The following is a 27,046-nucleotide window of genomic DNA, read 5'->3' as shown; positions in this document are numbered from 1 at the left end:
ACACCCAGCAGCACTTAAAAACTGTCCTCGTAGACGCCTAAACATTTAATGAATCTATTCCAAACTTCCGTCTCACTACTGACAGCCAATTTGGAGCCAGTGACGGTGACTTAACCCTCTGGAAATATGGGGACCATCTGTTGTGTCTGCCTGCACATTCACCTTGACAAAAGAAAGCAAGACAGTTTTTGCACAGCCTAATGCAACACACTGAGCAGGAAATGGAGACAATGGGAGAAAAGGCAACCTGTCCCCCTCCAATTTTGCTCCTTCCTTTCCGGTCAGCGCTCTGTATTAAATGTGAATCTTCTTCACTCCATTGGAAGGAATCTCATGTAAGGCTCAGACTTTCTAAATAGTGAAAAATTGCAATGACTGTTTTATTCTGCTTTCTGTGCAAGAAGCATTAAAATTACTCTAAATTCCATTCCACCTCCCAACACCATTATAGATGTCTTATACTATTAAAGATAATATCAACAAAAGCCCACTGAAGTAAATGAGTCACTTCATTCAGCCAACTGAAATATCAAATGAGGAATTTCAATGAGAATAATTGCAGATGCTTATTTCTATTTTGTTCTCAAGGCTTTTTTGAATACTCCTGTGTAGTGTGATTTGAAGGCAGATAAAGAAGAAACAGGTAGGACTCAAAGCACTCCTAACACAGGAAGCTGTGAATGTGCAGAGACCACAGATAGATAGGATTTAAAAAGGCAGCCAACAGGACACGGTCATTTTCAGAAACCTATAGGTGATGGCAGTGACCAAACCCATCTCACAATGAGTGAATAAATGCAGCTTTGGTTGTGTGTGCCTTCAGAGCTGTTCTGGTCTCTCTGATCAGAAACATCAGAGCAGTTTCCTGAATATGTCAGATACCTGCTTCAGTATGAAGCACCCACCATCTAGCCATGGGCCAGGGTTAAGGTTTCATATGCAAATAGAAGCTAATATTTAATTACAGACTTGTTCTATGTCTTGTCAGTCTGCTTGGTAATAACTTCGTGGTAAGTAGACTTGTAATGACAAATCACTTTTCTAGCGTTACTGATGACTCAGTGTGCTTTAGACCACTCCCACTCTATCACATGTAATTTGGGGTTCAGTACCTTGCCCAAGGACACTTCAGCATGCTTACTGGAGGACTGAAGGGCCTACCCACCAAACTCCCAGTTAGTAGACAACCTGATGAGCCACAGCTGTCCCCCAACCCTAAGGCACAAGGATAGACTCACAACCTAATTGGGCCACTGGTCACCAGGTTGATGTCAATAATGCACTGCACTCTTCTGATATCAACTTTGACAATTTGCACAATGAGATGATTGGCTTTCACAGAAGATTTGGTTTAGTTTTTTAACTAATCCAAATCATAACATGATTGGCCAAATGAGGTGTCAATCCAATTCTGAGGGTCTAGTCTGTCATATAAAAGCATCGTAAGGGCGGACTGCAGCGTTACTGTGACACTATGAGGCTTCAGATTCGGAAAGCACTACAAATGGCCTGCGGGCGGGCCGTTACCAGTTAATAGGTTAATGCTAAAGTGCTGTGGTTGTTCTATTTTTTGCACTCTATGTTTCTACATATCCAGTTTGCAAACTGAGCTTGAATTTATGGCCTACCTGAAATGCAGTGAAGCCTGTGAGCTAGTTCAGGCAAACAACTTTTGCAGGACTATCACTTACATTAACATGCCCCAGTCCTCATGTCATATACCAAATACAACCTCTGTATTTGGCAGATGTGCCATCACAGTTACTGTCATACATCTTGGTCTGCTGTTTCGGTGCCTCTACCCAAGCATCCACCTGTAGGCTCTGGGAGAATGTTTACTCATATCATTACTCATCAGCTCAAAGCCTAGATGCCAAACTGACTGTATTCTGCTTCTGTAATACAGCAATCAAATGAGAGATGTATTATTTTAATGAATGCTTTTCTCAATTCTTTGTGTGGAAACACAGTTTGTGGCCAATAAATGACTTTAGTCTTAGTCTTAGCTGCACAGGTGACTTGAATTGAATTTAGGCAATTACTTGGCCAAGATCTTCAAAGTTTTACTTCTCAGTACAAATTAATAAATATTCAGGATTTTCAACAAACGTTGTTCATTCGTTTTTTCAGCAGCTTTAAATGGCGGCTGTGTGGAGAAGTACTCCTGCTGCCGTTTACTGTGCAGTTCAGTCACCGCTGCTCACATAAGACCAAAACAACTCCTGGCCTTTAATTCAGTCATTCCACTTCACTGTTAACCTTCTGCCCTGCAATGCTGTGTTTGCCGTCTGTTTGTAATTATTTATTGCTGCTTCTACGTATCTTCACTTTATTTCTGACTATTTTTCTCTCTGTGGAATCTATTGCCACTATTTCAGCTTATCATTTTTTGTACTTTCTTCTTTTTCTCACAAGTTCTCTTTAGTACACTGTTTGTATGGGTTATATTCTGTTCTGCTGTTTCCTTTTTGTACTTGCAGTGCCGTGAAAATTCCCTGCACAGGGACTGACAAACTCCCAAACAACTCAAGAGCATAAGGTGATTTTAGCTTTCTACCTGCTGGCTTGAACCCCGTCAGCTGTACCACCTGTTAACATCAAAAACACAACATATTTATATTCGATCAGTAGATATAATAGAAAACATTACATATTGATAATGGATACATTTTGCTTACTTGGTTGCCAGATCCTTGATTCAAAAAGAAACTCACAAAGCTCTCCTTTCTAAAACTTTCTGAAAGGAAAAAAATACATCTAAGTTTGCATTTGTGTTTGAGGACACACATTTGTTTATGCAAGGCCAAAACATGTGAGACAGTCATATAAGTATAGCACAGTACAAAGAAAGCTTTATGAAACACACAGAGACTCAAAGATGCAAACAATTTAAATGGCAAAAGAACATTATGAGAATTTTCAATGGCGACTCGTGATTTGTTCTGTTTTTGACGTTTCCTTTGTTTGTCCCTTGATTTATTAAAAATGATCATTTTAATCACTGCCTTGTGCCATCGGAACAGATTGGTACTGATGGATTCAACTCATCTATGAAAAAAGGTGAGTTGGAAGTACACTATTATAACTTATCACTCATGGCTAGTCACATGGCTAGTGAAGTTCATTCATTGACCCTCAGTGATCTGAAATATGGAGAGCAGATTTTTGGTTGTGGTTTCTGATGACCTGCTGACTAATTGTCTAGCATCCCTCTGTATGTAAATGTTATTTCAGAGCATTTACATCCCAAATATCACAAAGATACAAAGATAATGTCCTTTGGCATTGGTGCAGTGATGTACCAGGCATGGCAATATGAGGTGCTAAGTGATAACAGCCCTCTTTTAACCCAACACTTTAATCAATTATGCTGACTTAGTGCATTTAAATATGTTGCCAAGGGGTCCTTCATAAACATCCATGTGTGATGAGCTGGGCATGAGACTTGCGTCACTAGTGACATAACCCAGTGTTTCATGTCACAGACACCTTGTCATCTGTAATACAGTATTTGAAGTCCTGGGAATGAAAACAGGCTCTTTTCCAGTTCATGAGAACAGTCATTTTCAGGCGCTTTATATATATTAGGGTAAAGAATGTATAATAATAGAGTGAGACAATGATCCTCTATTAATAAGCACTTGGTGAGAGTAGGGAGGAAAAACTCTTTTTAACAGGACGTGACCTCCATCAGAACTTGGCACAGGGCAAGTGATAAGAGAGGAGGGGGTTGAGGTATTGCTTTGTGCGTTATTGTGAAGTCCCCCAGCAGCCTGAATCTGGAACATTCTAATAGAATTATATAGGACATATCTTATTCATAAACTCAATGGTCCCTCACAGTGTTACTGGATGCCACGGTAAAACCATCCAGAGAAAGAAACTGGTATGAAACTGTGTTTCTAAGATTTTTGGGACAAATACAATACTTCACGTTGGTCTGAATTTAGAAGTGCAAAATAACAGGCCATCCAGGCCTTTATGACATGTCTGTAGTTTTATTAAAGAACTTGGAGATAAATATACCACTATAGAAATGCATGCAATGGTTTCTAATGATAATAATATTCACAAAGGTCAAAAGTTGGATAGCTAGTTGATGTCATTCATGGGTCTTTTTGGTAGATGCTTCACTTCCACAGCATTCAATAAAGTCTAAGGGCTGTGTGGTGTATTATGTTTCCCACAATAACTGTTTTTAAAGTCTTTCACTGATTTTGTAACACACAAAGATACATAACACTGAAGCTGGATCAAGGTGACTTTTTCTTGTTGCCTCAGGAGACAGCACTTGCTACATAGTCATGATGTTCAGGTTCATTCAATCATACTGCAGTGTGACTGCTTTGTCAAATGGGATCATAAACAGCTTGATTCTGAACCTGCTTGAGTCATAAATATACAAGGTGTGATCAAAAAATACCTTAAAAATACAAAAAGTTATTGATCCAGCGTTTTTGCTTGTCCTTTTTAAAAAAATTTTTTTTAATTTTATTTACCTTTTCTGTACTTCTTTTGTTGTTATTTTATATGCTTTGATTTCTGCTTTCCCAGTGTTTCCCAGTGTGTAGTGTCTAGTCTGTGTCTTTGTTTCTGGCTTCCTTCCTGTTTTATTCTGGCAGTCTTCTGTTCCCTGTGTGTTGTGTTCTGTGTTACTTCCTTTTTGTCATTAGTAATATTGTGTTCTTGTATTTAAGCCTCGAGTTTTCTCTGCTTGTTGTTGTATCCTCGTCTGTGTACCCTGCCCGCTGTGTGTGCATGTGCTCCCTTTTAATTCCCCAAGTGTCTCATTTTGGATTTATGTAGACCTTGGGTTTTGGGATTTTGTTTCTTTTAATTTTGGACATTGAAAAGAGTTTCATTATGGCTGCTTTACTGATCACTCTGTGAAGGTGTTGCTCTTATCACTTGTCACCTGCTCTGGTATTAAAATTTAAACTTGATTTTTATTTATTTTTTGTGAAGTGGCTGAAGTAACACACAAGCAAAGATTGTGGTGAACACTTTATATGCACTGAGTTCAGGCACAGGAACCCCTGCAAATATGCAAATCATGGATAATCATGTCCCTGGGTTGCACTTTTTACCTGACACTGAATGACTGTTCAGTGAGTTAACTCTTCAGCTGAGAAGGACTGACCTGCAATGAGTCTCCACATGTAAGTCAGGACAGTTATAAATGAAAGCTGATGTTTGCTTCTGCACATGTTAGAGGACCATGGTGATCTAAGAAATGTCAGCTGTAATGAAAAACTGTGCAGAGATACATGGCATAATCTTGAAGGCAGAATAAGCCATATTCAAATCATATATATATATATATATATATATATGAGCCATTTCCAATCAAATTTAAAATTGTAATTTTATTTAAATAGTGCCATGTCTGCTTGCTGTGCTGCATGATGTCCCACCCCTCCTTGTTAATTACATCATGCGGGTCACAACACGTCATAGTACACCCCGGGTTTTGGGGGGGCAGGTGTGTCACACAGTAGTTAGTGGGTGGAGCTGCTGAGGTGGCCCCACTTATTTGTTCACTGCTGCCTGCTCCTCAATTTTATTTACATCTTAGATATTGAGGGTCTTGGGGGGGGGGGGGGGGGGGGGGGGGGGGGCGGTGTGGAAGGGTGCTGTTGCTCAGTGCTCATGTTACATCTGTCCCCCCCAATTTTAAAAGCACTGTAGCTTTCACACAGTCATACACATTCCTCCCACTACATACACCCACATAAACATAACACATCACTCCAATCACTTTTAGTAGGAGGAGGGGATGGGCGGATCTTCCCACACCTTGGTTTTGTGCACCCTGCCTGGGGTTGGGACTGGCTAGTGTTTCGGGGCTGGGTTGGCTGCTTCCCTGGGGCACCGCTGGCTCAGTGTTGGTACCCGCTTGCCCACACTTAATGTGTGGACAGCTGGGCCTGGGTCTGTGGCCTACTGACCCTTGGCCCCTGTGGGACATGGTTGTGGAGGGCAGGAGTTACCCCTCCCTGCCGCTTAAAAATAAAAATACAATTAACAAGAAGAGCCTATAGAAAACTTATAGAGCTCTTCTTGTAAAAGGAAATATGTACAATAGTGCATTCGGATCATCATTCTGACTGCAAAAACTGCCAGACATGACAGGCCCAAAAAAAAAAAAAATAGTGCCATGTCACAACAAGAGTTGTCTTTAAATTGTGAAGTAAAGACTTTTCAATATTAAAAAAAAGAGCCCGACAATAAGACATTCCCCCATGAGCAAGCCAAATGCTTGCTCATGGATGTCTGGCATTGAGATTAGTTGATCTGTGCTGATTTTGAATGGAACAAATGAATCCTGTCCTCAAATATACAGGTAGGTCTGTAAGTATGTGTTTGTAATTTTGCCTCTGCGCACCAGTATGGTGGATGGTCTCCCAGGCCTTTATTGAAGCCCCCTTCAGTTGCAGCTTGTGGACTTTATGGTTTCAGGTTTGTTTTTGGTCACTGAAAAGTAAATGGACTAGCTCTTATATAGCGCTTTTCTACTCAGTATGAGCACTCAAAGCGCTATTACAACATGTTTACATTCACCCATGCACTCCCATTCATACAAGCACTTCCATGTTTGCTAAGCTAAGTGCTTTTTAATTAACTATCATTCACACACATTCATACTCCGACGGGACGGTCGGAGAGCAACTTGGGGTTAAGTATCTTGCCCAAGGATACATTGGCATGTAGCCTGGAGTAGCCAGGAATCGAACCGCTGACCTTCTGATCAGTAGGTGACCTGCTCTACCTACTGAGCTACAGCCAGCAGGTAGAGCTGGTGACTGTGTTAAAACCAGGTGACTGTGAGCACCATCTGACCAGTTATGTAGCGTTTGGCTATAACTGAGCAGAGACTATAGTCTTGTCCACTTCAGAATTAACCCTGTTACTTCTACCAGCAGTCACACCATCATGAACAAAGGTCCAGTTCCACTGGCAGCCAGCGGCGGTTTCTGATATGGGCGATATTTCATCTAGGGCGGCATGACCGCCCCCCTCCCCCCAGCGTATTGCGATCGCCGCAGCAGCGCCTACCGCACTGCTCCACTTGTGGGGTAATGGGCGCCTTCTGCCTGCTGTGTGGTGCATGTAGCTTTCTGCCATGGTCTGACAGACAGAGGAGAAGGGGGCGGGGCAGCGCTGTATGTGTTTGTAACAAGATTAACGCGGAAGCGCATGTCCGTATATTAAAAACTTTTGCGAGATCTCGAATGCTTTTCCGTGTTAATTTTGATACGGCAGCGTCCCTGAGGACGTTGAAAGGATCGGCGAGAGGTTGCCAGCAAAAGTCGCCTTTAATTTATAATTCAGCGGTATAAACAGAGGTGGGCTGAAATTCAGCCCGGGAGCTTGGTTTGGAGAGGCCTTTTATCCGATCGTACAACGGGCAAAAAACATTCTGACCTGTTTGGGAAACCTCCCGAAGGCCCCCACGCCAAAACTGTACAGGCATGAATGAATGAAAGAGAGCGAGACAGTCAGCCGGGTTCATTCATTTATGCCTGTACAGTTTTGGCGTGGTTACGGCCAACAATAACAAAACTGAATCATAAATAAAGGCGACTTTTGCTGGCAGTCTCTCGCCAAACCTTTCATCCTCACTGACACTGCCATATCAAGATTAACGCGAAACGTATGTACTAATATTGAAAAGTTTTGCGAGATCTCGCAAAACTGCCTCTTTTTTTTTTTCCTCCCATGTTTTTTCCCCATGTCCCTTGGGTTCCGTATAGAATGAATCTGTAATAAAATTAGATGCACACAACTGATAGAACACAAAGCACATTTCATTTATAATACTGGAAATATGGTCATTAATTCACAATATTTGTGTGAACCTGAATCCTGATGAAAAAAATAACACAAATACGAATCTAGACGGTTCAGACAAATGTTGGTGGATGGCGCAGTGTTGCCAGATTGGGCAGCTTGTGAACACATTGGGCTGGAAAATTATATAGATATATCTATATAATTATAAAATCATATAGATATATAATTTTACAATTGAAAACTTCCTAAGAACCTACCAAATATGGTGAAAAGCAGCCAAAATTTTAACAACTTACCCAAAGCTGTGTATATTTAAATATATATCACACCTGATGCTATTAACATGAGTTTCAATGGAGGTTTTGCTGTGTTGGACTGGCTACTGTCAATCAGATCTGACAACCCTGGGGATGTTTTTTCAAATAAAAATTTAAAAGAAATTCTGAGTGTGCCTGTGATGGTGGGGGGACCTTCTGTTAAAAACTGTCTGTGCGACCATGGTAGAATTCACCACACAGCAGGCAGAGGGCGCTCATTACCCCCCCAAGTGGAGTAGTGCAGTAGGCGCTGCTGAGGCGATCACTATTGGGGGGGGGGCGCCAGCGGGGATGCTCGCCCAGGGCGAGGACTAGGACCGCCACTGCTGGCAGCCATACATGGCCATGCCACCACTATGTTTGGCAGAAAAAGTGGTATGCTTCAGATCACTGCCTGTTTCTCTCCTTCTCCATACCTTTCTCTTTGCATCATTCTGGGATAAGTCTTGGTTTTAATAATTTTTTCTCCAGAACTAAACCTTTAGATGTTTCAGTTCTTCAAAGTCAGATCGAGCCCTCTAGTTCTACAGTGTAACTAGAGGTTTGCAGTTAGACTGTAGTAGCAGCACAACTGAGAGAAATGGAGTGTTTTAGAGAAATGTTCATTTATAGATGAGAAGCATATATCTAACTCAACAAAAAAGCTTGATCTTTTATCTTGCTCTGTACTTGAACCAAGCAATTAAAGGATCCAGCTAGCTTTGAAAGTGGGATCATCAGTTGAAAATATAGCCCTCAGAATCAGCTTAAGTCCTTTCCGGTGCATGCCTGATAAAAATTCTTTGATACAATTTCCTTCTGCAGTGTCAGCCTGCAGTAAAGCAAAGGATCAGTAATGCAGTACTAAATCAGATGCAAAAGTAATTTGAATTAGCATTTAATCCACCCTCCATGTTCTGAACATGAATGAGAAAAAAAAAACAGCACAGCTCTTAGTGCAGCTCTTTTATAACATAAAATGCCCATAAAACATGAAATACCCAATTTTACTGATTAGTGTTTCTTATAAAATGTTCAATACTTAAGTGAAGAGCACATCATATCAGCCTACCATTCTTGATGACCATGGAAGCGGAGCTGGTAGGTACAGAGGTCTCACTGGTCTCAGGGCTGGAGGTGGTTGGTAGACTGTGACCCCAGGAAGTCACTGGGGCCCTCTGGGAAGGTAGGAAGCTGGTTGGCTGGGAGCAGTTCTGACAATACATCACAATCCAATCCACATTTCAGTCCAATAAACTTTTCTAAAGAGGGAATTTATTTTCTGTCCTGATGGATGCTTTCTGCTCACTCACCGTGAAAGATAAGGCCTTTCTCTTTTCTTTGATCCTCTTTATGGCATTCCTCACCTAAATGAGAAGCAGCCTTTACACCCACTGATTTGTCTAAAAGGCTGGCAGCCTCACATACTGTACAAGGATGTGCTCTGATATTGCAGGACAAAAACTGGACTAATGCGTCCTTACCTCACTGTTGTAAACAGCATAGACTAAGAAGATGTACAGACCCTGTGCAGAGAAGAGAGGCGCATTAAGAAGCACGTAGGAAGAAGGAAAAGAATAAACTCCATTCATACTTTTAGTGACAATATGGCTCTTCACCGAGCCAATTTACTGCTCTGCTTTGTGACCTCGCTCAAACAAAGCTTTTCTCTTTACCAAAAAAAAAAAGAAAAAAGAAAAAGAAAACTACCTCTTCATGCTATCCATCCGTGTGCTTTTCTACTCAATTCTGGCAAGAGCTGCAATTAGATTCAGTAAATCTCAGCTCAACTGAATCCAATCTGAATATAAGCATTCAATTTTAGATTTTTAAACAATTCTCTCTTACTGTATCTTGTTCCCACTATGTTATGTAGGCAATATGTAGTTTTGAAATAACACATTTTTAGTTAGCACGGATTTTGTTTTCTCTGCTGGTTTGAAACATGACAAGGATTTAATGAGCATTTTCTTACTCTATCATAAAAGCTTGGATTAGTTATGGAAAGTTGTTGGTGTACTACTTGGTCTGCAAAAATGTTTGATAGGGTGAAATGTCTCAAAAACAAACAAACAAACAAAAACATTCACATAAATGCTGGGATCCATGGTTTCTCACAGTTTCTGAATATCCATCCATTCATTCATCGGACTGTGGCCCAAACTGCCTTCAGATCATCAACAAGCTCCTCCTGTGTTGTTTTGGGCGGATCCCTCACCTTTCTCATGATCATCCTCACCTCATAAAGTAAGAGCTTGAATGGAGCTTATTTCCCCCACTGTAGCACTTCACTCATAGTACCACTCATGTATACATGCCAACAATATTGACTGACACACCTAATTTCTTTCTGATATTCTTTTCTGACAGCTTTAGCTGTTTTGCTTTTGATTTGCTTTTGACACCTATTTCTGCTAGTTTAAATTATTATTTATTTGCATCTCAAACTTATGCAAAAAAATGGAACCAATACTAGTGCAGTGTGTTTGGTGGAAGTTCTGTTTTGAGTGGGTGGATCAGCATCAGATCTGGAACATGATACAGCTGCTTCAAGTTTCAGTCCTGCAGATAGTGCTTTGTGTAGCTGCCCGGGAAGTGCACATGGAAATTATATATTGGGTAATATCAGCTAATCTAAAGCAGTACCTACCATCTCTCTTTTATGCGTGACTAATATTTTTTGTATAAATAAAAGTAATAAACTAAAGACTCAGGGCTGATGATTGGGTAAAAAAGAAGAGAAGCTAACTTTTTCTTACTGTTGTTGTCGTCTGTACGGTACGCTTCAGAAGACAGCATTTTACCTGTACACTGTGCCATTTGTTAGCAGATAGAATCATCAACAGCTACTAAATGTATAAATATACTGCGTTAGGGCAATAATGGGAGGTGAAGTTATGTTTACTTTTCTGTTTTTAGGTATGAGGCCTATTAAGTAAACCTGTTCAACTGCTTGTTAATCCAAATATCTAATCAGCCAATCACATGGTAGCGACTAAATGCTGTTTGGCATGCAGACACGGTCAAGATGACCTGCTGAAGTTTGAACCAAGCATCAGAATAGGAAAGAAAGGTGGTTTAAGTCATTTTGAATGTGGCATGGTTGATAGTGCCAAACAGGTTGGTTTTAGAATTAGAGAAATTGCTCATCTACTGAAATTTTCTTGCATAACCATCTCTAGGGTTTACAGAGGACTGTCTGAAAAAGAGAAAATATCCAGTGAGCATTTTTCTGGTGTTGATACCAGAGGTCAGACGAGAATGGGCAGACTGCTTTGAGCTACAGTGGCTTGCAAAAGTATTCATACCCCTTGAACTTTTCCATATTTTGTCACATTACAACCACAAACATTAATATATTTCACTGGAATTTAATGTGAAAGACCAACACAAAGTGGTATACAATTGTGAAGTGGAACAAAAATTATACATGATTCAAAACATTTTTTACAAATAAAAAAACTGAAAAGTGCAAAAGTATTCAGCCCCCTTTTCTCTGAGTGCAACCAATTGCATTCAGAAGTTGCCTGATGACTGCTAATGACTAAAAAGAGTTCACCAATCCAATCTCAGTACAAATACAGCTGCTCCGTGACGGCCTCAGAGGTTGGTTAACAGAATACTAGTTAGTAAACAGCATCATGAAGTCCAAAGAGCACACCAGACAGGTCAGGAATAAGGTTGTGGAGAAGTTTAAAGTAGGCTTAGGCTATAAAAAGATTTCCCAAGCTTTGAACATCTCACGGAGCACTGTTCAATCCATTATCCAGAGATGGAAAGAGTATGGCACAACTGTAAACCTACCAAGACAAGGCCGTCCACCTAAACTTACAGGCCGAACAAGGAGAGCATTGATCAGAGATGCAGCCAAGAGGCCCATGGGCTTTGAGTGCTCATACTGAGTAGAAAAGTGCTATATAAGAACTAGTCCATTTACCATTTACCATTTACCGTGGTGACTCTGGACAAAATGCAGAGATCCACAGCTCAGGTGGGGGAATCTGTCCACAGGACAACTATTAGTCGTGCACTGCACAAATGTGGTCTTTATGGAAGAGTGGCAAGAAGAAAGCCATTGTTGAAAGAAAACCATAAAAAGTCCCGTTTGCAGTTTGCCAGAAGCCATGTTGGGGACACAGCAAACATGTGGAACAAGGTGCTTTGAGACCAAAATTGAACTTTTTGGCCAAAATGCAAAATGCTATGTGTGGCAGAGAATTAATCACTCTGAACACACCATCCCCACTGTCAAATATGGTGGTGGCAGCATCATGCTCTGGGGCTGCTTCACTTCAGCAGGGACAGGGAAGTTGGTCAGAGTTGATGGGAAGATGGATGGAGCCAAATACAGGGCAATCTTGGAAGAAAACCTGTTGGAGTCTGCAAAAGACTTGAGACTGGGGCAGAGGTTCACCTTCCAGCAGGACAACGACCCTAAACATAAAGCCAGGGCTACAATGGATTGGTATAAAACAAAACATATTCATGTGTTAGAACGGCCCAGTCAAAGTCCAGACCTAAACCCAATCGAGAATTTGTGGCAAGATCTGAAAACTGCCGTTCACAAACGCTCTCCATCTAATCTGAGCTTGAGCTGTTTTGCAAAGAAGAATGGGCAAAAATTTCAGTCAGTAGATCTGCAAAGCTGGTGGAGACATACCCTAAAAGACTTGCAGCTGTAACTGCAGCAAAAGGTGGTTCCACAAAGTATTGACTCAGGGGGGCTGAATACTTTTGCACGCCGCACTTTTCAGTTTTTTATTTGTAAAAAATGTTTTGAATCATGTATAATTTTCTTTCCACTTCACAATTGTATACCACTTTGTGTTGGTCTTTCACATTAAATTCCAGCGAAATATATTTATGTTTGTGGTTGTAATGTGACAAAATATGGAAAAGTTCAAGGGGTATGAATACTTTTGCAAGCCACTGTAATAAGAAGGCAACAGTGGCACAAAAAACCACTCACTGCTGTCAAGTAATCCAGAAGAGCATCTCTGAATGTATAACACATCACATAAAGCAGTAGGGCTACAGTAATTCATTTGAATTTATTTTTATGGAACCAAATGACAACAGTCATCGCAAGGCACTTACAGCAGCTGAAGACCACACTGAATGCCACTCATGTCAGCAAAGAACAAGAAACTGAGGCTATAATCTACATGGGTTGACCAAAAATGAACAAAAGAAAATTGTGAAAAACATTGCCTGATGAGTCTGAAGAGTCTCAAGGTCTCCTACAACATTTGGAATTAGTCAGAATTTTGCATAAACAACACAAAAGCATAGATAAAGTTATCCAGGTTTAGGACTATTTGCAGGTTTGTTCCACTCACTGGGCTGGACTGACCACAGACTGAACATTGTATTGTTTTCAATAGAGTTACATGAATTGCATTGGGGCTGTAAACAGCAGATCTGGTGTGCAACAGGTTACACAGATAAGGTGGGAGCGGATGAAGGAGGATTTTGAAAATGAGCATGATCCATGGTCTACTAGCTGACAAACACACTTAAGGTACTGCATTATTATTTATCTGTTAGCTTACCCAACAGAACAAACAATGTCACTATTTACAGAATATAAAAATATCTTAACATGGGGATGAAGAAGGACTGAGAGAGAAACATAATTATTGCATTGCACCCTATCTTTGAGAATCATACAAATGAGTGATCAGAAATTCAAATGGTTTCCAGCCCACTAAGAAACATAGAATAAAATCATGTGGTTAATTACAGTTACATCATGATTGGCTCTTGGTGGTGCTCTAATGTGGTGTTAGGTCTCACTGGTATCGTATCACTTCCTGTTACAATGCACAGTGGTATATTTTGTGTATCTTAATCTGTTTAGCTTGATAAATTACCAAAACTTTAGATAATGACTTATTTCATAGTGTAATCATTACATGCTTTATGTAATCATTAGGGATTCTCTAGCTTAGTGTAGCTAACAGCTTATCTTTTAGCTGAGTCGCTAACACCATGAATTTTTCATCTGTCCCTCCTGCATTTTCCTGTTCAGGGTGTGTCCAAATTCAGGGGCTACATCCTTCAAAGGGCACAGCTTATGTGGGCCACAAAGACTGTGAAGGCCAAAGAGAGTGGCTGTGAAATTGGATGGTCTAGCCTTCATATCTGTGTCACCAGCTATTCCCACCTTTGTCACTAGCTGGTCGCCTAGCAACACCTCCCTGCTTTTAGTTGAATTCATGACCATCATTAGTTGCCTTCTAACATCCATAGATTTGTATGATCTGATTCATAGAATTCATACAATGAAGCAACAACAGTCACTAGATGACCGAAGCACAAACTTCATCTCTCCTGATTAAAAACATTGTACATGTATACATACAATGTTGTTAGTAAACAAAAGCAAACAGTTCAGATGGTAAAATACTAGTAGACTCCCAACACTATGCTAAAAACAGATGGTGTTTAGCATAGTGTTGGGATAGAGTGTTTAGAATAGAGTCGAATAAACATTAAAAACTAATGAAGTGACCATTTAAGGAGCAGGCTTCATATCAGTCTTCACGATCTCCATGAACAGCATCGACATGCTACTCAAGATGCTTTTGCTCCCAGTGTAAAGGCTCTCACGTTCCTCCCTGATTTAAAATATTTTAATGTCAGCTTTACTTCAAAATAAGTTGTTAAAACTAGTATAACATATTTCTACATCAAGGAAAAAAATGAGAGAATGATTCATTTCCAAATATTCAGACAGCTGTCCTGTAAGACATTAAAGTTAAATAAAACTACCCAGTTATGAAGCTTAACTTTGGTCTCAGCCAAATTGATTTACTCAGGAACAAATGAAATACTGAAATAAAGGAATCCACCGATCCATCAATCCATTTTCTTCTGCTTTGGCCAGGTTGCGGGAGAAGCAGCCTAAGCAGAGAAGCTCAGCCCTCCCTGTCCCCAGCCACCTCCACCAGCTCATCCACAGGGACCCCATTGCGTTCCCAGGCTAGCCGAGAGATATAATATCTCCAGCGAGTCCTGGGTCTGACCCGGAGCCTCCTCCTGGTGGGACATGCCTGGAACACCTCACCCAAGAGGGGCCCAGGAGGCATCCTAGTGAGATGCCTGAACCACCTCAACTGGCTCCTTTTGATGTGGAGGAGCAGCGGCTCTACTTTTAGCCCCTCCTGAATGGTTGCACTCCTCACCCTATCTGCTGCTTGTATTCACAATCTTATTCTTTTGGTCACGACCCAAAGCTCATGACCATAGGTGAGGGTAGGGATGGGTAAACTGACAGACAACACGACAGACCAGTGCAGTGCATCACTGCAGACGCGGCCATGATTGGTTTGTCGATCTTCCGTTCCCCTCACCCGTCACTTGTGAACAAGACCCCAAGATACTTGAACTTCTCCACCTGGGGCAGCAACTCGTCCATGAGCCAGAGTGGACACTCCACCCTTTTCTGGCTGAGGACCATGGCCTCTGACTTAGATGTGCTGATTCTCATGCCAGCTGCTTCACACTCAGCTGCGAACCATTCCACCGCGAGCTGATGAAGCCAACAGGACTGCATCATCTGTAAAGAGCAGAGATGAGATTCGGAGGCCACCAAAGCCGAAGCCTTCTGTCGCATGGCTATGTCTAGAAATTCTGTCCATAAAAATTATGAACAGAATTGGTTACAAAGGGCAGCCCCGGCGGAGTCCAACACCCACAGGAAGTGAGTCCGACTGATTGCTGGCTATACGGACCAAACTCTCACTGCGGTTGTACAGGGATTGAATGGCCCGCAACAACGGACCAGACACCCCATACTCCCACAGGACCTCCCACAGGATACCCCAAGGGATGCAGTCGAATGCCTTCTCCAAGTCCACAAAGCACATGTAGACTGGATGGGCAAACTTGAATATCCTCGAGAGGATAAAGAGCTGGTCCGGCGTTCCATGACCAGGACGAAAACTGCATTGTTACTCTGGCATAGACCTTACCAGGGAGGCTGAGGGCAAACCGTCCACTCTCCCTTCTTAAAGATGGGGACCACCAACCTGGTCTGCCAATCAAGTGGCACTGCTCCAGATCTCCACACAATGTTGCAGAGGCTTGTGAACCAAGACAGCCCTACAACATCCAGAGCCTTCAGGAACTCAGGGTGAATCTCATCCACCTCAGGGGCCCTGCCACCAAGGAGTTGTTTAACCACCTCAGTGACCTGATCCCCAGTGATTGGCGAGTCATTCCTCTCATACCCAGACTCTGTTTCCACTACAAAAGATGTGTCAGTGTTATTAAGGAGGTCCTTAAAGTATTCCTTTCAAGACCTGACTATAGCTTCAGGTGAAGTCAGCAGCACCCTACCTGCACTATAAACCATGTGAGTAGAGCACCGCTTGCATCCCTGAGCCGCCTTATGGTTTGCCAGAATTACCATCCAAAAGTCTTTTTCCATGGCCTCACCGAACTCTTCCCACACTTGAATTTTTGCTTTGGCCACCACCTGAGCTGTGTTCCGCTTGGCCTGCCGGTGCCTGTCAGCTGCCTCCAAAGTCCCGCTGGTTAACCAAACCCAATAGGACTCTTTCTTCAGCTTGATGGCTCTCTTCACCTCCGGTGACCACCATCTGGTTCAGGGATTACAACCATGACAGGCAACAACCACCTTCGGACTCAGTGTCCTCAGCCTCCCTCAGAATGCTGTTGAAGTTCTGCGGAAGGTGGGAGTTGAAGATCTTGCGAACTGGGACCTCTGCCAGGCGTTCCTAGTGCACCCTCACAATAGTTTGAGGTACGCCAGGTCTGTCCAGCATCCTCTCCCACCACTTGATCCAACTCACCACCAGGTGGTGATCAATTCAGCCCCTCTTTTCACCCAAGTGTCCAGAACATAAGGCCACAAATCGGTGATACAATTACAAAATCGATCATCGACCTATGACCTAGGGTGTCCTGGTGCCACATGCACTTATGGACATCCTTATGTTCGAACATGGTGTTCATTGTGGAAAAACTGTGGTTTGCACAGAAGTCCAATAACAAAATGCCATTCAGGTTCAGATCAGGCAGGCTGTTCATCCCAATCATTCCCCTCCAGGTCTCATGTCATTGCCCACGTGAGCATTAAAGTCTCCCAGCAGGACGATGGAGTCATCGGATGGTGCACCCTCAAGCACCCCGCCCAGGGACTCCAAGAAGGGTGGGTACTCTGAACTGTCATATAAGCACAAACAACATTCAGGACCTGATCCCTGGCCTAGCGCAGGGAAGCAACCCTCTCATCTTCCGGTGAAAATTCCGACATACAGTCAGCAAGAAGATACAAGAATACCCACCCCAGTTTGCTGCCTCTCACCGAAGGCAACTCCGGACTGGAACAGAGTCCAGCCCCTCTTCAGGAGACTGGTTCCAGGGCCTAGGCCATGCATTGAGGTGAGCCTGACTATATCTATCCAGTATCTCTCAACCTCATGCACTAGCTCAGGCTCCTTCCCCATCAGAGAGGAGACATTCTATGTCCCTAAAACCAGTCTTGATAGCTGGAGATCGGTCTGCCAGGCCACTGCCTGACACACACTGCACCCGACCCCTATGATGCCTGCTGCAGGTGGTGGGCCTACAGGAGGGCACGCCCACGTCGTCTCTTCGGGCTGTGCCTGGCCGGGCACCATGTGATAATGCCTGGCCACCAGATGCTCTCCCTCAAGCTCCCTCCCCAGGCCTGGCTCCAGGGGGGGGCCCTGGTAACCCTCTCCCGGGCAGGGTAAACAGTTCCCTTGTTGACATTTACATAGGGGTCTTCTGAATCACTCTTTGTCTGGCCCCTCTCCCAGGACCAATTTGCCATGGGAGATCCTAACTGGTGGGGCAATCCCCTCAACAACATAGCTCCTGGGCTCTCTGGGACAAACAACCCCCTCCACCACAAAAAGGTGGTGATTCATGGAGAAAACAGAAACCATTAAATATCATCTGAGAGAATTATATCTGTGTTTAACTTCCTCTCAGTGGTGAAAGTCAGTTGGGGTCTTGAAAATGATGTGAGTCAGGCATTCACTCCAGGTACAGCGAACCTTGACTGCCCAGTCAGCTGACAGTTGTCTGTTAGACCAGCAAGAAGAGATATCTCCAAAAACATTGGAGAACTTATGCAATTAAGCACTATCTAGATAAATCAAGCAGATGTTTGTAATTTACACATCTACTCTAAAAACATTGTAAAATTTATTTTGTGTCACAGAAACAGTAATAATTCAAACTTTACTTACAGTTTCGGCCAGTCTCCTCTGCCATTGCTGCTTTTATTTGAAAACGCTTTGTCTGCTTCTACATTGATTATAAAAGAACAATTGGCATCAGCACACAATGAATCTTGGGTAAGGTAGGGGAGACCACAAAGAATACACCTGGCATGTCCATGGAATCCTGGCAAAACAAGGATGCATTTAGGTGGATGGTTGGAGGAGCCATTGAATTTGGACAGCCTTTGTCACCTCACTGTGACATAATCAGCCTTCAAATACAGCCTAAGAAGGATGCAGCCCCTGAATTTGGACACAATCTGTGTGTCAAATGTTTAGCTACTCCTCGACCTCCTTTAGTAATAACAATACTTGTAATAAATGTTGCCAGTTTGTAGCTATGGAGGCCAAGCTCAGTGAATTGAAGATCGCACCCAGGAAAATCTTGTAACTAGCCAGGCCCTTGTAGTTGGTGCAGACAAAGGTAGCTTACAATGAGGGACAATGAGGAGGAAGTGTAGCCCTAAACAGAAGCCCTTGGTACACCACCGATCCGTTCACTTTTTGGATTTTTGTTTTCCTCACACAGCGACACACCCACCAAGAAACAAAGTCTGGTTATTTCCTATGGTTATTGCCATATCTCTTTTGAGAAATGTGAAGCTAGAGACACCAGCAACCATAGTTGATTGTTTTCCAGGGGCTAGAGCAGGCAACACAGAAGAACACCTGAAACTATTGGCTGAGGATAAATGTCAGTTTCTTAAAATAATAATGGTAAATGACGAGTTCTTATATAGAGCTTTTCTACTCTATCTGAGCACTCAAGGCGCTTGTACAACACGTTTGCATTCACCCATTTATACAAGACTTCCATTTGTAACTAAGCTAAGTGCTTTTATTGTCTAACATTCACACACATTCATATTCCAACGCTTGCGTCGGAGAGCAACTTGGGGTTCAGTATCTTGACAAGGATACTTTGGCATGCAGCCCAGAATCAAACTGCCAACCTTCTGATTAGTAGGTGACCTGCTCTACCTCCTGAGGTACTGCATTGCAGTGTTTTGAATCATATTTATCTAATAGACTTCAATTTGTTCATGCAAATGGTGTCTTCTTCACACACTAAGGTTAATTATGGAGTTCCACAGGGTTCTGTGTTAGGTAGGTCCAAATTTTATTTACACTATATATGCTTCCCTTAGGCAGTATTAATAGAAAACACTGCATCAATTTTCATTGTTAAACACACAGACAGAGGTGAAAGTAAGCCAGTACATGACTTAATCAGCTAATAGCTTTTTTTTCTCATTTCAAATTGTTTCTGAACTGTTCATGCTATGCTGGCGCCTCAATTCTCTAGCTTCTCTCCCCTCGGAGCTCGAGGTTTTCATCAAAAGAAAAAAGCTACACGACGCCCTCTGGTTATTATTGGCGCTTGAAAACCCATTTCTTAACACAGTTGGCCGAATGAGGTGTCAATCAAAGTGGGAGGGTCTATCCTGCCAAATAAAAGGCACTACATGCCAGGACATGACATGGGGTTTCCAGAGCCAATAATAGCCAGAGGGTGTCACATAGTTTTTTCAGGTGATTTTGGTGTGGCCAGTTAAAAGGTTAATGTCTGTCTGCTCGATGCAAAATATCCCAATTTTATATATATATATATATATATATATATATATATATATATATATATATATATATATATATATACATATATATATATATATATATATATATATATATATATATATATATATATATATATATATATATATATATATATATATATATATATGGTTTTTGTCATAGTACCACATAGTTTCACCCCTGTATATAGATGATGCCCAGCTTTATGTATCCATGAAACCAGATATAACACACATATGCCCTTCACTGTACTTAATAAACAAATATGTGGGGCTGCTTTTTTGCATATGCACAATATTTCTAAAATCAGAAACATCCTGTCTCAGAGTGATGCTGAAAAGCAAATTCATGCATTTATTACTTCTAGCCTGGATTATTGTAATTCATTATCATCAGGCTGTCATAAAACCTCCCTCAAAAGCCTTCAGCTGATCCAAAATGCTGTGGCTTGAGTAGTGACAGGGACTTGAAAGAGAGAGCATATTTCTCCCATATTGGCTTCTCTTCATTGGCTCCCTGTTAAATCCAGAATTAAATTTAAATTTCTTCTCCTCATACAAGGCCTTGAATAATCAGGCCCCATCTTATCTCAAAGACCTCATAGTACCATATCACCCCAATAGAGCACTTCACTCTCAGACTGCTGGCTTACTTGTGGTTCCTAGGATACTTAAGAGTAGAATGGGAGGCAGCGCCTTCACCTTTCAGGCCCCTCTTTTGTGGAACCAGCTCCCAGCTTGGATTAGGGAGACAGACACCCTCTCTATTTTTATGATTAGGCTTAAAATTTTCCTTTTTGATCAAGCTTTTGTTAGGGCTGGCTCAGGTGACCCTGAACCCTGCCTTAGTTATGCTGCAATAGGTCTAGGCTGCTGGGGGGTTCCCATGATGCACTGAGTATTTCTTGTCATTCACCTCTTTTCACTTTGTTTATGCCCGATTCTACATCTAATCAGTTATTATTAATCTCTGGCTCTCTTCCACAGCATGTCTCATCCTGTCTCTCCCCGCAGCCCCAGCCGGTTGTGGCAGATGGCTGCCCCTCCCTGAGCCTGGTTCTGCCGGAGGTTTCTTCCTGTTAAAAGGGAGTTTTTCCTTCCTACTTTCACCATCAGCTTGATCATAGGGGGTCGTTTTGATTGTTTGTTTTTTTTCTGTAATTACTGTAGGGTTTTTACCTTACAATATAAAGTGCCTTGAGATGACTGTTGTGATTTGGCACTATATAAATAAAATTGAACTGAATTGAATTGAATTTGCCAAAAAATCATTGGTTCTATTTAAATTTCTGTAGATTAGTTTTTGGCCTAAAATCTGTGAAACATATGTTAAACATATCTCTCATAAATGATATTACGTCACTTTGAGCAAGAAACAACACTCCTGTCACAAGTTAGAAGCTGCAATCACTTCTTGGCAAAGTTACTTTCACATATTCTTTATTAATGAGGGTAAAAACTATCACTGACATCATAAATGTCTTTTTTCTTGAGAGATCTGGCCAAGAGGGCTACAGAAATTGCAACAACTAGGTCTATAAAGAGTAGCCAAAAAAGAACTGAATTGATTATAATGTAGATACCATAATGCAGAGTGATTTGTCGATTTGCCCTTTAGCAGCTTCTAGTGATTTTTGAGACCAGTGAACAGCGAGTTTTCTTACACAAAAGTTGGCAACGGTGCCGACCGCTAATCACCAGTTTTCTGCACAAATATATGGGCTAGCATAGACGAAAACATGCCAAGAACATGTAGAATTAATGTACATACCTTCTGAATAAAATCATCATTGTTTTCTGTGGTTTACTGCATACGGTTTCCATTTTTGGAACAATGCTTCCACTTCCTTGTTGAATTTATCTCCGGATGCTTTGGCTGCTTTCCACACCTGCTGTGTGGCACTCATAGCTTGTTCCTGTCTATTATCGTCAGTAGAGTAATTTTTTGAATCGATGATGGCCTATTTTAGAGAATTCAAAGAGGCCTTTGAACTGATCCACCAGACTGGAGGCTGCTTCTTTGGTAAAAATTTCCAAATGTGACCTGATGGTGAAAGTGAGTGCAAAGAGAGAGGTTGCTGGAAAAGAACTTTTAGTCAGGCTAGGGTTGCAGTTAAGCCACATACTCTCAAATTCACTCTCTCACATGTATTTTGTATGGGAGGCCAACAATTTAAAAGCTTGACCAGTACATGAGACCACTCATCTAGTGAGACCTAGCATGTCCCCCAATGTGCATAATACATTCTTGTGGTCATATCACACAACTCAACTTGGGCAGTGCAGACCTATCCAAAGCAGAAATAGATGGTTTTTTACCTCGAAGGATTTGGCAGTTCCTTTTGACAGCGGCTCCTGATTATTTTTTGTGAATTAAGTGAACCCTTATTGTGACAGACAATGTACAATATGAAGGACACTCTTTGTTATTTTTACTCTCATATTATGCTGCCGATTAAATAACATGCTATTTTGAAGAACAGTGTTTATTGGACACAGCAGTGTCCAATACAAAAGTAGCTTTGAAAAGTAGTTTTTCAAACAATTAAAATTAAATTAAAATGCACTGGAACACAATCTCTGTTTCTTGGAGGAACACACTTGTTTTCTGATTAAAAATGTAGAACATAGCAGTAATTCTTTTATTTTCAAAATATAAATTCATTGCAATCACCCATGTGAAACGTTATCAGATCTTTTGCATTTAATGTAATGTAATAGCATAAAATAAATAAATGACACGTAAAATATTTCGATTGCGCTTAAGTAAACATACTGAATTACTTGCTTACAGACACGCGACCACTAACCGCATGATGTTGACTTCACCATTTTGGATGTGTAACCATTATGTGACATTTTAGGATCAATTGAGTAAGGCCCCAGTCACACAGGCCTAGCCCAGTCAAAGATTCTTGGTGACTTGTCTGAAAATACTGTCCAGCTACTCTTCAAGCTGTAGTAAAACCGTGAAAAGTGCAACACAAACTGGAAATGGAGGCCATTTTCCTGCAAAGTAAAAGTTGAATCACTTGAAACACGCCTGCTGTAGCACTGAGGTACAACTTTTACTTTGAAGGTGAACCTTCTCAATTTCCATTTTGCATCTCAGTTTTTGAAGACGTTCTCTACTGCTCAGCAAGTATTTGCAGACAAACATGAAAAACTACAGGCAACTGTTGCAATGTGCTAGCAATCAAAGCAATAACTAGGAGGTTTGGGGCAGAACCTTCTTTGGAAGCAATTTCACCCAAGAGCCAGCAACCTCTAGGAACCACTGTCAACTAGTTGGAGAATGCAAATTTTTCCCAAGTAACCAGTGGTTGCGTCACGTCATGACAGAAAATTCTCGAGGAATGTGCACGATGTCGTGTAAGAAACCTCGAAAGCCTGGGTTTACTTTTATTTATTTATTTTTTTTAAATTTGGTCATAAAACAATGAATAAAAACAAACAATGAAATAAAATTCTCATAAAATAATTTCTCATGTTCATAATAGTTCCATTTCCTAAGGCACTTAGAATGTACACAATATCTGTCAATCCTTCATCCATCCAGTGTACAATATATATGCACTATCCCTCCTCTTCAAATGCCCAAATCATCTCAGCCTTTCCTGTGTCTCCGAACTGCTCAACCTGAGCTGTCCCTTTGATAAACTCATTTCTAATCCTGTCCCTCCTGGTCACTCCCACTGAAAATCTTAACATCTTCAACTCTGCCACTTCCATTGCTTTAGATAGCTGACCCAAGGTATTTAAACTCATCCACTTTCACTACCTCCACTTCTTGCAAGCTCACTGTTACACCTGTGTCCTCATTCACATTGCTATTCCATCTTGAGTTTCATTCCTCTTCTCTCCAGAGAATACCGCCTCATCCCCGGGTTCTCTTCCACATTCTCTCTATGCTCAGTACAGATCACAGTGTTGTCTGGAAGCATCACAGTCCACTGAGACTCCTGCCTGATGTGATCCCACCCCCAACTGAACCCATCTGTCACTCCAACAACACACCTCACCACTGTCTACATGTCCTCATACAGTACATGTCATGCACCAGATTCACATTCTTTCAGTTCAGTTCAATTAAATGTACTTTTATTTATATAGTGCCAAATCACAACCAACAGTCACCTCTTCATATTCTAAGGTAAAGACCATGCGATAATTAGGACGAAAGCTCAACAATCAAAACAACCTCCTTGGCAAGCACTTGGTAACAGTGGGAAGGAAAAACTCCAATTTAACAGGAAGAAACCTCTGGCAGAACCAGGCTCAGGGAGGGGCAGTCATCTGCTGTAACCGGTTGGGGGTGAGGGGAGGGAGACAGGACAAAAGACATGTTGGGGAAGAGAGCCAGAGATTAATAATAACTAATGATTAAATGCTGGATGGTGTAAAAACACAGACTGAAAGAGGAGAATGAAAAAGAAATACTCAGTCTATCATGGGAACCCCTCAGCGGCCTAGGCCTATTGTGGGATAACTGAGGTAGGGTTCGGGGTCCCCTGATCCAGCCATAACTATAAGCCTGATCAAAAAGGAAAACCTGATCATAAAAATTTACTGTCTGTCTGTCTCCTGAATCCAAACTGCAAGCTGGTTCCACAAATGAGGGGCCTGAAAGCTGCAGGCTCTTGCCTCCCATTCTACTTTTAAGTACCCTAGGAACCACAAGTAAGCTAGCAGTCTGAGAGCGAAGTGCTCTATTGGGGTGACATGGCACTATGAGTTATTTAAGATAAGATGGGCCCTGATTATTCAAGACCTTATAGGTGAGAAGAAGGATTATAGATTCAATTCTGGATTTAACAGGGAGTTATTGAAGAGAAGCCAATATGGGAGAAGTATGCTCTCTATTTCTAGTCTCTGTCAGTATTCTCACCGCAGCATTCAGGATAAGCTGCAGGCTTTTGAGGGAGCTTTAAGGACAACCTGATAATAATGAATAACAATAGCCCAGCATGAACTAGCTTTGTTAGGATCTTTCTTATTTTAGAAATATTGTGAAAATGCAATAGTGCAACTCTGCAGATCACCCTTTTTCTTTAAAATCCATACCAGTACACTTCTTCTCCATTCCTCAGGCATCTTCTCACTTTCCAAGACAGACTGCTTAAGAAGTCCACTGCCCTCTCTCCTAGACATTTCCATACATCCACAGGTATGTCATCTGGACCAGTCATCTTTCCTGTCTTCATCCTCTTCATAACTCTCCTCACTTTCTCCTTATTTCTCTTTACTTACTACATACAACTCATTATAAGCCTTTTTCTTTGCCTTTACCACCTCTTTCTGTGCTGTAAGCCTAGCCTCTCTGACTATCCCACTTTTTCTTTGCTAACTTCTTCCTTCAAATACTTTCCTGTACTTCCTCATTCTACCACCAAGTCTGCTTGTCTTCTTTCCTCTGTCCAGACCATACCGAATACCTTCTTGGTAGTTTACCTCACCACTTCCAGTCATCTGGTAACTCTTTCTACCCAGAGAATGTCTCAACTCCTCCCTGAACTCTGCACAGCATTCTTCCTTCTTCAACTTACACCATTTAATCCTTGACTTTGTCTTCACTCACTTCTTCTTGATTTCCAAAGGCATCCTACAGACTACCCTGATGCCACCTTCAGATTGCACCTTCTGTATAAGAGATAGTCACCTATGAGCACCTTCCTTCTCTCTTATATGATACCCTATGTTCCTCCCTCTTCTTCAAGTATGTGTTCACCACAGCTATTCTGATCCTTTGTGTTAAGTCCACTACCATATGTCCTTCCAGATTCCTCTCGTTACCCAACATTTCCTCATCACCTGTTTTCTTCACCTGCATGTCCATTTAAGTCCACTCCAATCACCACGCTCTTGCTTTTGGGAACATTCTCCTCCACTTCATCTTATTCCTTAGAATTCCTCTTTCTCTTCCAACTGATGTCCAACTTGTGGAGCAGATGCATTGACAGCATTCAACATCACCCCTTCAATTTCCAGCTTCAAACTCATGATCCTGTCTCTCACACTCTCTTCACCTCCACAATGCTATTTGCACATTCTTCCTTCAAGATTGCCCCTACTCCATTTTGCTTCCTAGCTACACCATGGTAGAAAATTTTGAATTCACCTCCAATGGTCCTGGCCTCATTTCCTTGGTTTCTTGGACACACAATATATCTACCTTCTTCATCACATCAGCTAGTTCCCATCTATTACCAGTCATAGTACCTACATTTAAAGTCCTTCCTCTCACCTCTATATTCCTGCCTTTCCTTCTCTATCACTGCCTTCCCCCTCACCCTTTCCTTTGTCTTCTGTCAGTATGAAATGAAAAGCCATAAAAACCTTGTTTTTGATAAATGGTACTTAAATTTGAATGCTACTAAATGTTAATGTGAGCATACCCTGTGCACATTCTTTGAAAAAGAAAATTTGCTCCTAGGAAAACCTTTTCGGGACAGTTTTTACATATTATGTTCTTAATATTTTTTTTGTATACATATAACTAGGATGGCTATAGTTCTCCAAACATTTTGATAATGAAAACAAATGTAATTTCTGCAAAGAACAATCATAATCTTTACTTTTGCATTATCCAGTTATTTTTGGCCACAGGTCAAAGTTTTAAGGCTACAGAATCGTAAAATCTAAACTGAGATGTTGTAACACAGTTAGATATTTTATTCACTTCATTGTATGCTTAACCTGTTAAGCATCCACAACCAAAAGGAATCTGTTCAATAAGGAACAGTACCTGCTACCTTATTGAACTGTGTGCTACCAAATTGGACAGTGTGAGACTCCACTTGTATGCACAGTAACTCGACATCTGATGCTAGTAACACTGGACAGCTCAGAATATCTTCTTGTTGTTGCAGATTGCCTGAATAGGAGGTGTTTTGTTTGGTCCAGCTTTTGAATTGTTCAGCCTACTATGATTTTGGTTGTACAGTTGTTCTGTTAAAAGCTAGCCAATATAAATAGATGACATATCAAAATAAAGGGGTAACCCTACCTCTAAACAGGTCAGTTCAATTCAGTTGACCTGTACTTTATTTATGTAGCACCAAATCACAACACCAGTCAACAT

At 41.5% G+C, this 27,046-nt stretch overlaps 1 protein-coding gene across 1 annotated transcript in view; it reads right to left on the bottom strand.

Moving 5' to 3' along the window:
• adgrd2 (adhesion G protein-coupled receptor D2) overlaps positions 1-27,046 on the bottom strand; it is a 78,779-nt gene that overhangs the window by 3,468 nt on the left and 48,265 nt on the right. Inside the window, exons 21-25 of the mRNA XM_030723784.1 lie at positions 9,575-9,616; positions 9,404-9,457; positions 9,163-9,304; positions 2,679-2,737; positions 2,558-2,588 (exon numbers count right to left, since the gene is read on the bottom strand). Coding sequence (XP_030579644.1) covers positions 2,558-2,588; positions 2,679-2,737; positions 9,163-9,304; positions 9,404-9,457; positions 9,575-9,616 — 328 coding nt within the window. The remainder of the gene's footprint in view (positions 1-2,557; positions 2,589-2,678; positions 2,738-9,162; positions 9,305-9,403; positions 9,458-9,574; positions 9,617-27,046) is intronic.

The sequence above is a fragment of the Archocentrus centrarchus genome, unplaced genomic scaffold, assembly GCF_007364275.1.
Source record: "Archocentrus centrarchus isolate MPI-CPG fArcCen1 unplaced genomic scaffold, fArcCen1 scaffold_27_ctg1, whole genome shotgun sequence".
NCBI classification, from domain to species: Eukaryota; Metazoa; Chordata; class Actinopteri; order Cichliformes; family Cichlidae; genus Archocentrus; species Archocentrus centrarchus.
This window is presented reverse-complemented; position numbering and strand designations above follow the sequence as displayed.